The following is a 12220-nucleotide window of genomic DNA, read 5'->3' on the forward strand; positions in this document are numbered from 1 at the left end:
TATTAGGCCCAATCTACATAAGCAGAATCTTACTACTACTTTTCAGGGTTCAGTGGACCCTTCCAGGCCACTATTACCACTGAGGATTCTATACCCACTGGTCTTGCCAGCCAATTCGGAGAGCTGAGTTTTCAAGGTAGGTCAAGTCATAGAGGAGGTCAGGAGGTCTTACCCCTTACTGCCCACGAGAATTGCTTAAGAAGTTACAGACTCTTCACAGATTCTGCTTTATGTGAACTGGCATGGGTCTGGACACCAGTGGTTTTTTAAAATGTTCCTCTGTGGATTCCAATGAGAAGTTGAGCCTGAAAACCAATGTTTTGCAGGGCTGGGTCCTGAACACCTGCCTGTCGTCCCACCATCCCCCCTGCCTGTGACAAATTTCACTACACTTTGGAGGCCAATATTTGTACGACGTTTTAGTGTCCTATTTCCTCCCAAACAACCGCTTCTTAAATGGATATCTCTGAATTCTGCACACAAGAAACCAACCGTCGCAAAGTGAGCAAAATGACAAGGGTTAAACAAGAAGAGGGCTTTTCTTTGACTTACCCGGGGATTCCTCCAGATTCGAGTTTGTTTGCAATGTCCACATCCCAAGACCAGACATCAAACTGCCACTTGCGCAGGCCCAACACGCCACATAGCACTGAGCCAGAGTGGATTCCGATCCGCATGTCCACATCATGCTTCGTCCTCGACCTCACATACCTGTTGACACAGGTGAATGGAGACACATGCATGAGGCCAGAGTGGGCACTCTCAGCCTTGGCGGCAGCCCCGTTCTTCCCAACTCCATAAGTTCAACTTCTGCCCGATCATACACCACCTCTTCCATGAAGCCTTCTTAGATTTTTCTGGTAATGGGAAGGAATTTCTTGCTCCTGAGCCCTCCTACTCTTCTATCTTAACTTTTAAGTGTCCTTATCACCCTTCCCAAAGCTGCTCATACTCTACAACCTGTCTCAGAGAATGGCATCAACATCGTTCTCTGCCCACTAGTGTGTAAGCCTGGGATCCACTAGAGACTCTGCCATCAGTGGCATACTCCATTTCCAACCCAAGTGTTTTCATTTTCACTCTGTTTCCTTCTCTCTGTTCCTCCCACCAACACTATCTAGTTCAGCAGGCTTCAGTCCGGGTCCCTGCCCCAGCCTGACCTTCCTCCAGCCCATGCTCTGTCAGGCTACCACAAACACAAATGTGACATCACTCCCTCACTCCCTCATTGAAGATTCTTTCCTGACCTCTTACCCCAAGAGCAGTGGACTCCGGAGCGGAGTGCTAGCATCCCAGGGCTGAACGTGTTCGCCCACTGGCACGCAGGAAGAAAATATTAATCCACGTATAGCTTTTTTAATAATCTTTACCCAAATTTGATATATGGGTTGCCCTCATTGACCTCACAGGGTCCATGCCAGACTGTAAGCATGGACGAAGCTTCTTGAGAAAAGAAAGGACTTCTACTATCAGAAGGTTTCTGTAGGCACCCACATCCCGTCTTCACTTTCAGAGCAGTTCAAACAATTTTAGTTTGAGTTAAATGATGCTGTTTCGCAGAAAGAAATTCAAATGGTAGAATATGATACACTCGACTCTTGAAACCATGCATGGGGATTCACGCCTTGCCAATAGTTGGGCTTAAAAACATGACCCCTCCCCCCGGCCTTTATTTGAAAGAATAAATGAATGAGTGATTGCATGTACAAAACCGAATCTTTGTCTTCACTGTTCCTCACAAGTGGTAAGATAATACAAAGTTATTTAAATAAGAAATTAAAATCACAGTGGGTTGCAAATATAGAGATATTGAAATAAATCAGATACTAGGAAGGCAGGAATGGGACAAAGTCTGTGGCTAAAGAAACAATTCTCGTCCCTGAGGAAGATTCCAGTTTCTGGGCCAATGTTTTAACTTTAACTTTTACCTTAAAATTATATAGTACCCTTCACCCCCCCAAGGAAGCGAATAGAAGCCAAGTGGAAAACTTGACCAAGGCAAGAGGAGGAACAGCCTCTAGCAGTTGAGAGGAGCATTTCAGCTCCGACACAGTCACCCAGTGAGCGTCTGTGGGGCAGGTCGCCAGGAGAGGTCGTCCGTGCTGTCGGCCAGCTGCGTCAAGTACGACAATACCAAGCACGTGGCAGGATTGCACTTTCCTGTATATTTCATGTTGTTTTTGGCCAACAAAATGTGAACAGGAGTGACATGTATGATTCGTTTCTGGGCAGAAGCTTTAAGAGCCTGAACAATCACACAATCTTTTTTCCCTTTCCTTCTCTGTCAATTGTCACTCAAGGACACTTGGAAGAGACTTCGAAACTGGGATTCTTGAATGAGGAAGATGTATGGTGGCACCTTGCCACTCCCCCCAACCCTACCCTGGGGACAGGAAACGGGAGTGAAAAATTAATTTCTGCTGTTTTAAGCCACAGAGAATTGGGAGGATGTTTGTTACTTCCACATAACCAGGACCATGCTGACTGGTACAATCATCAGGCCCAATCTACCTTCTTCTCATTACCCCCACCGCGTAGGGCTCACTCAGGACTCTAGCACCAGACTACCCGAGTTGACATCTTACTCTGCCACTTCCTAGCTATATGACCTTAGACAAATTACTTAGCCTCCGTCTATAAAATGGGAATAACAACAGCACTGTCAGGATTAAGTGAACAGACGAATGTAGAGTTGAGAACATGTCTGGCACATTCTAAGGATGACTTGGCTGCTCATCACCTATGAAGGCCTTGCAGCCAGGAAGGAAAAGGATGTCCTTGTGGTCACATCGCCGGTAAGCAGGATTCTAGGACCAACCTGGGCTGTGGTGTCTTTACCCCTCACCCTCTTTGCAACAAAAGTCCTGTCTGTGGCATGCGATCCTGGGCAAATAGCTTGGTCTGACCCTGAGTTTCAAGAGCCATAAAAGAAAGCTCTAGCAGATTGCTTCACTCACAGAGCCTTTGCGAGCCCCGAAGGACGTAATGGATGTTAAAATGCTTTGCCAACTAATTGTGAGGGACTCCTGAACAGCACACTGTGTTCATGCCATTAGGTAATTAACGCGACACAGGGAATGCATTGGAACGTCTTAATGAAAAGGCATTTAAATTTTTTATTTTCTTCTGCAAAACAAAAATCATAATAAGACAAAATTTCCTTATGGCACTGTTTTTTTCCCCTTTCTTTTTGTTATGTCTGGGATCTGCCTTAAATGAAAGATAGGAATGAACAGTGGCAAAGCAGTGAATATTTTACTGACCTGATGGTCACCCACAACCGCAAACACACACGTGTTTCAGGATCAGCTCTCGAGGGGAGGGCCTTGTGAGCATCCTTGAAGCTAAAATGAAGGAATTCTGCTCTGCGTTACAAGCTTTGTTCCCTTCGTCCCAGGCACAGCCCCAGGGATGCTTTGCAGTGTCTTATCAGCCACAAATAAAGAGAACAGGACTAGAGATCATTTGCCCTCTACCTATGTGTGCTCTTCTCTTTCCTCCCCACAAACTCTGAGCCTCCGGAGGGCAGGGGGTCCTATCCGTATTTCCGCACGTCCAGACCTTCGCACAGCGCTGAGCGCGTAAGTGTAGTCAGTGCTCAAAGGTGTTTACTGAATGAATGGACAAAGCTCAAAGCCTTTCTTGCTCTATGGCTCCGTGTTGTCCCAGGATGCTTCTAAGAGTCCCAGGGAGCCACACAGGTGTCTTTGAACCTGCTGCATGTTCCCCCTTCAAATAAGGCAGCTTTGATCTCATCTGTTTCTCATGGCCGGCTTCCATCTAAGATTTCTTTTGAGTAAAGAATGCACTTAATTATTACTAGTTTTTGCAGCTGTATGTCAAGCTGGGGACCAATAACACAACAAGCAACCCGCAAAAAAAATTGAAGATGCCGTTTCTTTTATTTGAACCATGAAAGAGGAGAGTGCTTGGTATATGGTAAAACATGAAAACCCTGAGAATTTTTCTTTGGATTTCAATGCTTCAAATGGTTCTTTTTTATGCCAATTAATCAATCTGTAGAAGGTGCTGGAGGAATGATAAGAAGCATAATCTAGCAGCCATCATTGATCTGTAAATCAGACTCTCTCTACTGTTAAATGAATGGATGAATAAAAAGACCAATTTCAGTCGGTTAAGGGTCTGACTCTTGATTTCGGCTCAGATCGTGATCTCGGGGTTGTGAGATCCCCCGAGTGCGGAGCCTGCTTAAGATTCTCTCTCACAGGGCGCCTGGGTGGTGCAGTCGTTAAGCGTCTGCCTTCGGCTCAGGGCGTGATCCCAGCGATCTGGGATCGAGCCCCACATCAGGCTCCTCCGCTAGGAGCCTGCTTCTTCCTCTCCCACTCCCCCTGCTTCTGTTCCCTCTCTCGCTGAATGTCTCTCTCTCTGTCAAATAAATAAATAAAATCTAAAAAAAAAAAAAAAGATTCTCTCTCACTTTCTCCTTTGCCCAACCCCCCCACCCCCCTACCACCCCCCCCACGCTGTCTCTGTCTATTAAAAAAAAAAAAAAAAAAGACCAACTTCAGCACTGGAGCAGTTGCTACTGTGGGAGGAAGGATGCCCAACTCCTCATCTCTGGAGGCAGAGACCAGAGTTCCAATGCTCCCTCTATCCCTTGCTGGCTGTGGGAGCTAGGACACACACATATATTCCCCCTTCTCCTCTGGCAGTGGGAGTAATATCAGCTCCTCCATGCAAATCACTCTCAACACCACCAAGGAGCAGAGCGTGCATTGAAGTCAGCCAGGATGTGAAGTTAGGTTTCCCCACTTGCTGGCTGTGGCCCTCGGGCTGGGTGCGTTAGGCTCCAAGTCCTGCTCTCTCAAGTATAATGGGAAAGAGAACGGGTCCTTTGCAGAACTGTTAGGATGCTTTATAAACTCATGTATATAAAGCCCTTAACCTGGTGTATGCGAACATGCAAAAATAATAACTAATACTAATTTTTGTTAGTATTATAACAACTTATAATTACACATGTTGAATCGGATAAAACCGATTACAACCAAGTCCATTTCACATACAAGATAGGCAGTTCCTAGGCATAAATTGGCTCCAAAAGGACGAACTAATTTATAATTTAATAAAAACTGAGTTGTCCTCAGCTACCTGGAAGAAACAGTGCCTTTGAATATTCTGGAAAAACGGAAAAGCGAGAGAGTTAGTTATGGAGGTCATCTACGATCACCGGGCAGGGCGTTTTGTTCAGATGTCACATCTTATCTTTGCAATACCCTGTGTATTATTATCACCGACACCATTTTCCAAATGAGGAAACTGAGTCTCAAGCAGTTCCTTTCTTTAGTTCACACAGCTACAGGTGAAACAGCTGGAATTTCACCCCAGATTTGTGAGCCTAAACCCAAGAAGTCAAGCTCAGGGGTATATGGACCACCAGGGTCTGATCTGGCTCCACCCAATAGGCCAGTGACAGTCTCTACCAATTAATTCCAAAGACATCACACTTCTTAAAGTGTTTGAAAGCCACCATGTCTTATCTTAGCATAGAAACTGCAGTTTCACAAAGTGCTTCCTTTTGATGCCCACAGTGATTCTGAGAGGCTTATTTCTACCCTTCTTCTTCTTCTTTAAATATTATATTTATTTATTTGAGAAAGAGAGAGAGAGAGCACAAGCAGAGGGGAGGGGCAGAGGGAGAGGGAGAAACAGACTCCCTGCTGAGCAGGGAGCCCGACACGGGGCTCGATCCCAGGACTCCAGGATCGTGACCTGAGCTGAAGACAGACACTTAACCGACTGAGCCACCCAGGCACCCACTCTATTACTTTTTCTGTATCTGGCCTTTTATGTTCACAAACCTATTGCATCCTTACAACCATTGAAAGCCACCTAGAGTTCATTCACTCGCCCATTCATTCAACAAGCATCTCTTGAAGACCTCTGCAGATATAAGCAGTAAACCAAACGGACAAGTCGGGAAGTCAGTGTCTGCGTTCACAGAGCTCCATGACGAGGGTTTACTCCATGGCACAGCTAAGAAAGCCTGAGCAAGACAGAGGCTAAGTCATTGAGTCAAGGTCAGTGAGTAATGGCCCCCATCAGTCCTCACTGCGCCAGGCTCTAAGCTGAGTGCTCTGTAGACACTTCGTTGCTGCCTGCACCCCCTTCAGCATTAGACTCCTGTTCTTTGGGTAGAAAGTGATAGAAAGACCTAAGGTTGCATTCCTGTTCCAAAACAGTGCAGACCCAGTGAGAGAAACAATCTGGCCATCTGTTTTCCGTCACAGAGCTTTATGTCCCTCTCTTTTTTTTTTACTAAAATAGATTTTGGAGGAAGTGGAAGCAGCTATGGTGGAGGAAGTAGTTCTGGAGGAGGAAGTGGAGGCAGCCATGGAGGAGGAAGTGGAGGCAGCCATGGAGGAGGAGGTAGTTCTGGAGGAGGAAGTGGTGGTGGCTATGAAGAAGGAAGTGGATCCAATGGAGGAAGTGGAAGATCATCTCAGTCCCAGTCCTCTTCCTCCAAATCTGGTGAACGTGATGATAAACAAGGCTACCAGAATCAATACTAGAGCTCCTGTAAACTTTCCTGGCCCTGCCCCCAGCTGAGTGTCCTCCAGACAGGCAGCCCCCAAAGAAGCCTGCTCATTGTCTTCTGGCATCAGGAATAGCTGGCAATGAGCCCCAGAGCTCATTTGGGACTGGGCTGAGTGGGCATGTATGCATCTAGCTGCCCATTGGCTCCCTCCCTTGGGAGGGTTGGGGAGACCTCTCTTCCACTGTCTGATCTGGGGCTGACCCCACTCCCTGCCTGATCTCAAGTCCCTAATAAAGCTTTCCTTCTGCAAATATAAACAAAAACAAAAACAAATAAAAGCACTGAGGTTGCCCAGATGTGTGTGTGTGTGCGCACGTGCTCCGTAAAGCATACTTCTTTAAACTCACAACCATCTTCTTGTGCCATTGAATAGTAACGTAAACCATGATGCTTCACAGTTTCCCATTTTCCTATTTTGTAGCGTGCCAAAACTGACCTAAGTCTTTCTTTGCCTTTGGACATTTACAGAGTACAGTGAGCTGGCTGAGGGTCTTTCTCTGCCACTTACAAGCTGTATGTCTGTGGTCAGACGTTACTCATCCTGTCAAGGTTTCCGGTTCCTCCTCTGAATGGTGGGGGGGCATCCGCACACGGTTTAGGGGAGGTGAGTCAGGAACTTGAGTCTAGTGGCTGACACATGGCGAGCCTTCACTTAAAAATAGCTTTCTCAACTATTATTACTAGATAGATTCAATCTTCACCATTATAAATAATTTTGAAAAAAAAATCCTGTCCACGGACTGAAGACCACTCTGACTGCTGTATCTTTAAGAGGAGAGGGGGAATTTATGGCTTCTGTAGCAAATGGCATTTCAGAACAAGGTGAGAAAGTGGGCCTTCAGGGGACAGGATGAGAGACAAACGGAGTGATTGGTGGAGGAGGGAAAAAGGAAGAAGGAAGGAAGAGGGGAAAGGAGGGGGAACAGTGGGGGTGTGGAGAAACAAAGCAAAGAGGAAGTACAATTAAGAGAGAGAGAGAGAAAGACCAGGAGACACCAAGAGGGGGCTTAGGCATTCTTGCCTCAAACGAGGGCAGCAGAATCTTCTGTGTTTCATTCCTTGTCTAGCCATGGTGCTTGGCAGGACAACCCGGCCACAAGGATTAAGATCTCTGCTCCAATTAACTGTTGGGGACCAGCCAGTTCCTGCTTGGCATTCTGGTGCTATTCTATGACTTTTTAGCAACCGCACTGAAAAGACCAGACTCTGCAATTTTCATTAAGATTCGTCAAGGACGCCTTTTGAGATCATTAATAAAGATGCTGCATGTAACAGCCCACCTTAACTCCAGGGTCTTCTCAGCTATCAAGCCTTCCCAGAATAGACCCAGGGCATGTGAAGAGGAGCCACCTGCAGCCACTTCTCAATCTAGTTAATGAAACTATTATCTAAGCCGATTTTAATTAATTTAAGTTTATGAACAGACATGTATGAGATGGTATTAAATGCTTCTTTGGAAATAAAGTTACACTCACTCACTTTTTTCTGCCATTCTCTAGCTAATGTCATGTTTCTAAAATCAAGTAGTTTTGATGGAATGGATTTACTATGAGGCTTGATTAAAGCTTATTATCTTGTTATTCTCAGATGTTTCCTGACTTTCCCTCCCTCTCAGTATTGGTTCTCCTAATTTTTCAGGGATGTATGGAGGTTCTCCTGAGCTGTGTGTTAAGCCTGCAGCTATTAATGGCAGACCTCAGGCGTCAGAAGCAATCGTAGAAACCTGGAGCTGAGGAGCAGGATACCATGATGGTCAAGGTCAATGGCTTTGGATTCAGACGGCTCCAGACGGGTGTTCCTTGTTCTGTCACCGACTAGCTGTGTGACCTTGTGCAGTTACACAAACTGGTAAAGGAGAGGCCAATATCCTGAGCTTTAATGAGTCAGGAAGAACCCGTACAGCTGTACTGGTTCCGCTAATGGCTGACATCATTCTCATCGACTGGCCTGGACTATTCTGATTAGTCGGTACTGTGGTGACACTGGTTGTTCAATATTTTGCCTACCACCCCTGCTTACCTCTCAGAATTGTTACGAGGACTTAATGAGATAATACATGTAAAACACTTATCTCAGTGTTTGGCAAGTAGCATAGCAGGTGTTCAATAAACTATAGCTGTTATCATTATTTTACTAGAATAAAATAGAAACCATGAGAAAGGAATAGGTTCCCATAACTTAACTGAGTCAAATTTCCCAGCGTCCAAACTCCACGCTAACTACAAGTTTCTATTTAATATTTGGATGGTCACGCTGTGCCTGATGCCAGCTATCTATCTGAATTTTTGAAAGAACACTCTGAAGTTGGGATCTTAAGATCCCCATTTAAAGAAAAGGCCACACAGACGCTGAGAAGTGACGTCACACTTGTCCCCAGCCACACACCTAATAATAGGAAGAAGCAGAAACCAGGTGAGGTCTGCTGACGGCAGGCCAGGGGCTCCCTCCATATGTACCCTCAGCACGTGCCCCGGGAGTCACCATTCAGGTGCGCGTGATCTAGAATGAACTCGATCTTCAATGAAGTGGAAGCCTGTCCAAAACTCTTGGAGCATTGTCAAAGGATGTATAAGCTCACCGTACTGACAAATATTTTGTTTAATTTAAATGTCAGTGTCATGTATTGTCTCTTACGGAGGCTCTCAGGATCTCGGGTCGGATGGCCTATTATTACCTTCTCCTTTCTGTTCCACAGCTCCCGCTCTATTCAGGGCCTGACATCTCTTCCCCAGATTGCTACAAAAATATCTTCCAACCGGTTTCCCTCCTTCAGCATCGGCCTCCTCTCCTCTAGAGTCAACCGGAGAGAGAATTCCTTACGTTCACAATTACCTTCCTCGTGCCCCAGCTGGGAAACGACGCCTCCCTGCTTTCTGTGTCGGTGACTTCCCATTGCCCGAGGGATAAAGCCACTGTGGTCTCACGAGGTCATCAACTATCTGTGCGCTAACCCTGCGGTCTGAATTTAGAATTGTGATCCTAAGGCCTGCTTCAAATGCTTAATACACAGACGCTTGCACAAATATACACATGTGTACACACACATGCCTACACACATGTACAGACACACACATGCACGCACACTCATGCGCTCACACCCGCATACTACACGTGTGTGCACACACAGACATAAACACCACATTTATATACATACACTTATGCACATGCATTTATACACACACACACACGTGTGCACGCGCACACACACACACACACACACACGGCTTCTGCCATTCTTCACAGCTAGGATCCATATTCTTCCTGCCTCTGTTTCCAGGAAAACACCTCTGTTTCTCACTCAAAAAGACTACTGTGGAAATACCTCTGTAAAAGACAAAATGCAGGGGAAACTACTTCTGTCATGCTTGTTCTTCTGACTGCCTTGACTCTTGCTCAGTGTGAATTCTGCCCGTGCTCTGAGCAGTGGCAGCTGACCTCGAGGTCAGCTTGGCACCCATCCTTACCCATCTATGATTGCAGGAGGACCTCCATTCCATATTTAGACTCAACCGTAACTAAGGTATGGGGCCGTTTTGAGTGCTGGCTTGCCATTTGTGCCAAAATTGTAAATCTCCCCCAACAAAGAAACTACTGGAGCTCCTGGGATCTAGGAACCCAAGATCTAGATGCCATCTCACCCACAGCACCAGCCCCTCACTGCCAGGCTGTACTTTGGGGACCAGCGTGGGACCCTAACTCTTTGAGGAAATGACAAAAAAAGAACAAGGAGAGACCCTCACAAGCTGGGGCCCATATCTCAAGTAGGGACCCATCTCTGATGACAAATGTACACGGCAGCCATCAAGTCTTGGCACACTAGTCAATAAAGGGCTAATTTTCATTATATGACAACACACCCAGTGTCATGTTATGGATGGTTCCAGACTTTATGGCTTTTTTTAAGTTTCCCAGTTGGACAAGTGCCTGTGGGTCTGAAGAAGAAAATCGCATCTTGTGTAAGTGATGGTTAAGATTGTGATAAAGTTATGTAAATGGGATTCTCTTCTACACGCATTCAGGTAGAAATACTGTCTGCCGATCCTTCCTCAGACTGAAACATTTGACTGTAAGGTAAAGCTCTAGAAGTCTGAGCCCTTTGCCACTGAAGTTGCCTCATTCCAGAGTTCTTCTGTATTCCTCTGCATCGTGATTTGTTACTAACTGGAAGAATTGATGCCAGACCTCCAGGCACCTATGTTATAATCAAGGAGTGTTTGAGTATTAATAGACTCTGATTCATGCAGTTAAAAAAATATCCTACTGAACTGTCTTATTCTAAGAGAGTACAAGCAGCCCTTAAGCAACGGATGAGAGAAAGTCCTTGAGTCATTTCAACTTACCTACATCTCACCTCTCACTGACCTACACCAGAACTCCAGAGAGGAGCCCTTAAATTGGATAAAATGGTCAGGGGGAATAAGGTCCTCTCCAGAGAGATAAATGATAACATCCTAAGTGTCTTAAGCATTTTGATAATCACTGCTCATTTCTTCTGCAATATCATCCCTGCAACATTTCTTCTAAGCTCAAGATACAAACTCCTACAGAAAGTCCGTGGATGAATGGGTAAAGAAAATGTGCTGCGTATACACACCAATATATATAATGGGACATTAATCCACTTTAAAAAGAAGGAAATCCCATCGTTTGCATCAACAAGGATGAACCTGGAGGGCATTATGCTAAGCGACATAAGCCAGACAAAGAAAGACAAATACTGTATATGTGAAATCTAAAAAACCCCAAAACCAAAACCCAAAAAGTCACATTCACAGAAACAAAGTAGAAGGGTGGTTGCCAGAGTTGGGGGTGGGGTGGGGAAAATGGGGTGATATTGGTCAAAGGGTACAAACTTTTCGTAATGAGTAAGTTTTGAGGATCTGACGTGCAATGTAGCGGTTATAGTTAATAATGCCGTATTGTGTTCTTGAAATTTGCCAGAAGAGCAGATCTTAAGCGTTCTCACCCAAAAAGAGAGAAAAAGATCACTATGTGAGGCAGTGGGTGTGTTAATTCACTTGACTGTATAATTAGCCCACAACGTATCCCTATATCCAATCATCACACTCTGCACTTTAAATACATACAATTCTCTTTGGTCAATTATATCACCATAAAAAAATAAAAATAAATTAAAAAGAAAACCTGTGGCAAGTTTTGCTACTTAAACTTGATTTTGATATGGTTGACCAAAAACCACAGATTTTTAGAACTGGCAGAGACTTCCGAGCTGGTCTGGCCCAATTTCCTCATTTCACAGATAGCAAATCCAAGTTATTTCCCTAATGGACACTCACGGGCAAGAGAACGGTGGCCTGTTCATCCCTGTACTTGCAGGGACTAGCACAGTGGCATCTGACACTTGGTAGAGACCACAGACTTTTTTGGTTGACCTACCTACCGACTGGCTGATAGAATCAAGTTCACAGACCTAGTTAGCTGGAGGACGCATACAAGACAGCGGGTCTGCTGGGTTTCGGTCCCATGGCTTCCCTTGAAGCTAGTTAAAATATTACAATTCATTCCAGTTTTCAGGGACAGAGTCGCGAGTGTCCAAATTAACAGCTAAGAAGCATCTGAGACTTTTCCATGTACCAAAAGGGAACTCTGAGTTGGAACTTGTGGGCTCCTTGCTCCACAGTCCCTAGAGGTGAGAAC

The 12220-nt window shown here is 45.3% G+C and overlaps 1 protein-coding gene across 1 annotated transcript in view; it reads right to left on the minus strand.

Annotated features, from left to right (window-relative positions):
• Nucleotides 1–12220, minus strand: part of ADCY8 (adenylate cyclase 8) — a 223336-nt gene that overhangs the window by 107300 nt on the left and 103816 nt on the right. The window contains exon 6 of the mRNA XM_026495400.3: nucleotides 553–711. Coding sequence (XP_026351185.1) covers nucleotides 553–711 — 159 coding nt within the window. The remainder of the gene's footprint in view (nucleotides 1–552; nucleotides 712–12220) is intronic.

This window comes from Ursus arctos, unplaced genomic scaffold, assembly GCF_023065955.2.
Source record: "Ursus arctos isolate Adak ecotype North America unplaced genomic scaffold, UrsArc2.0 scaffold_6, whole genome shotgun sequence".
NCBI classification, from domain to species: domain Eukaryota; kingdom Metazoa; phylum Chordata; class Mammalia; order Carnivora; family Ursidae; genus Ursus; species Ursus arctos.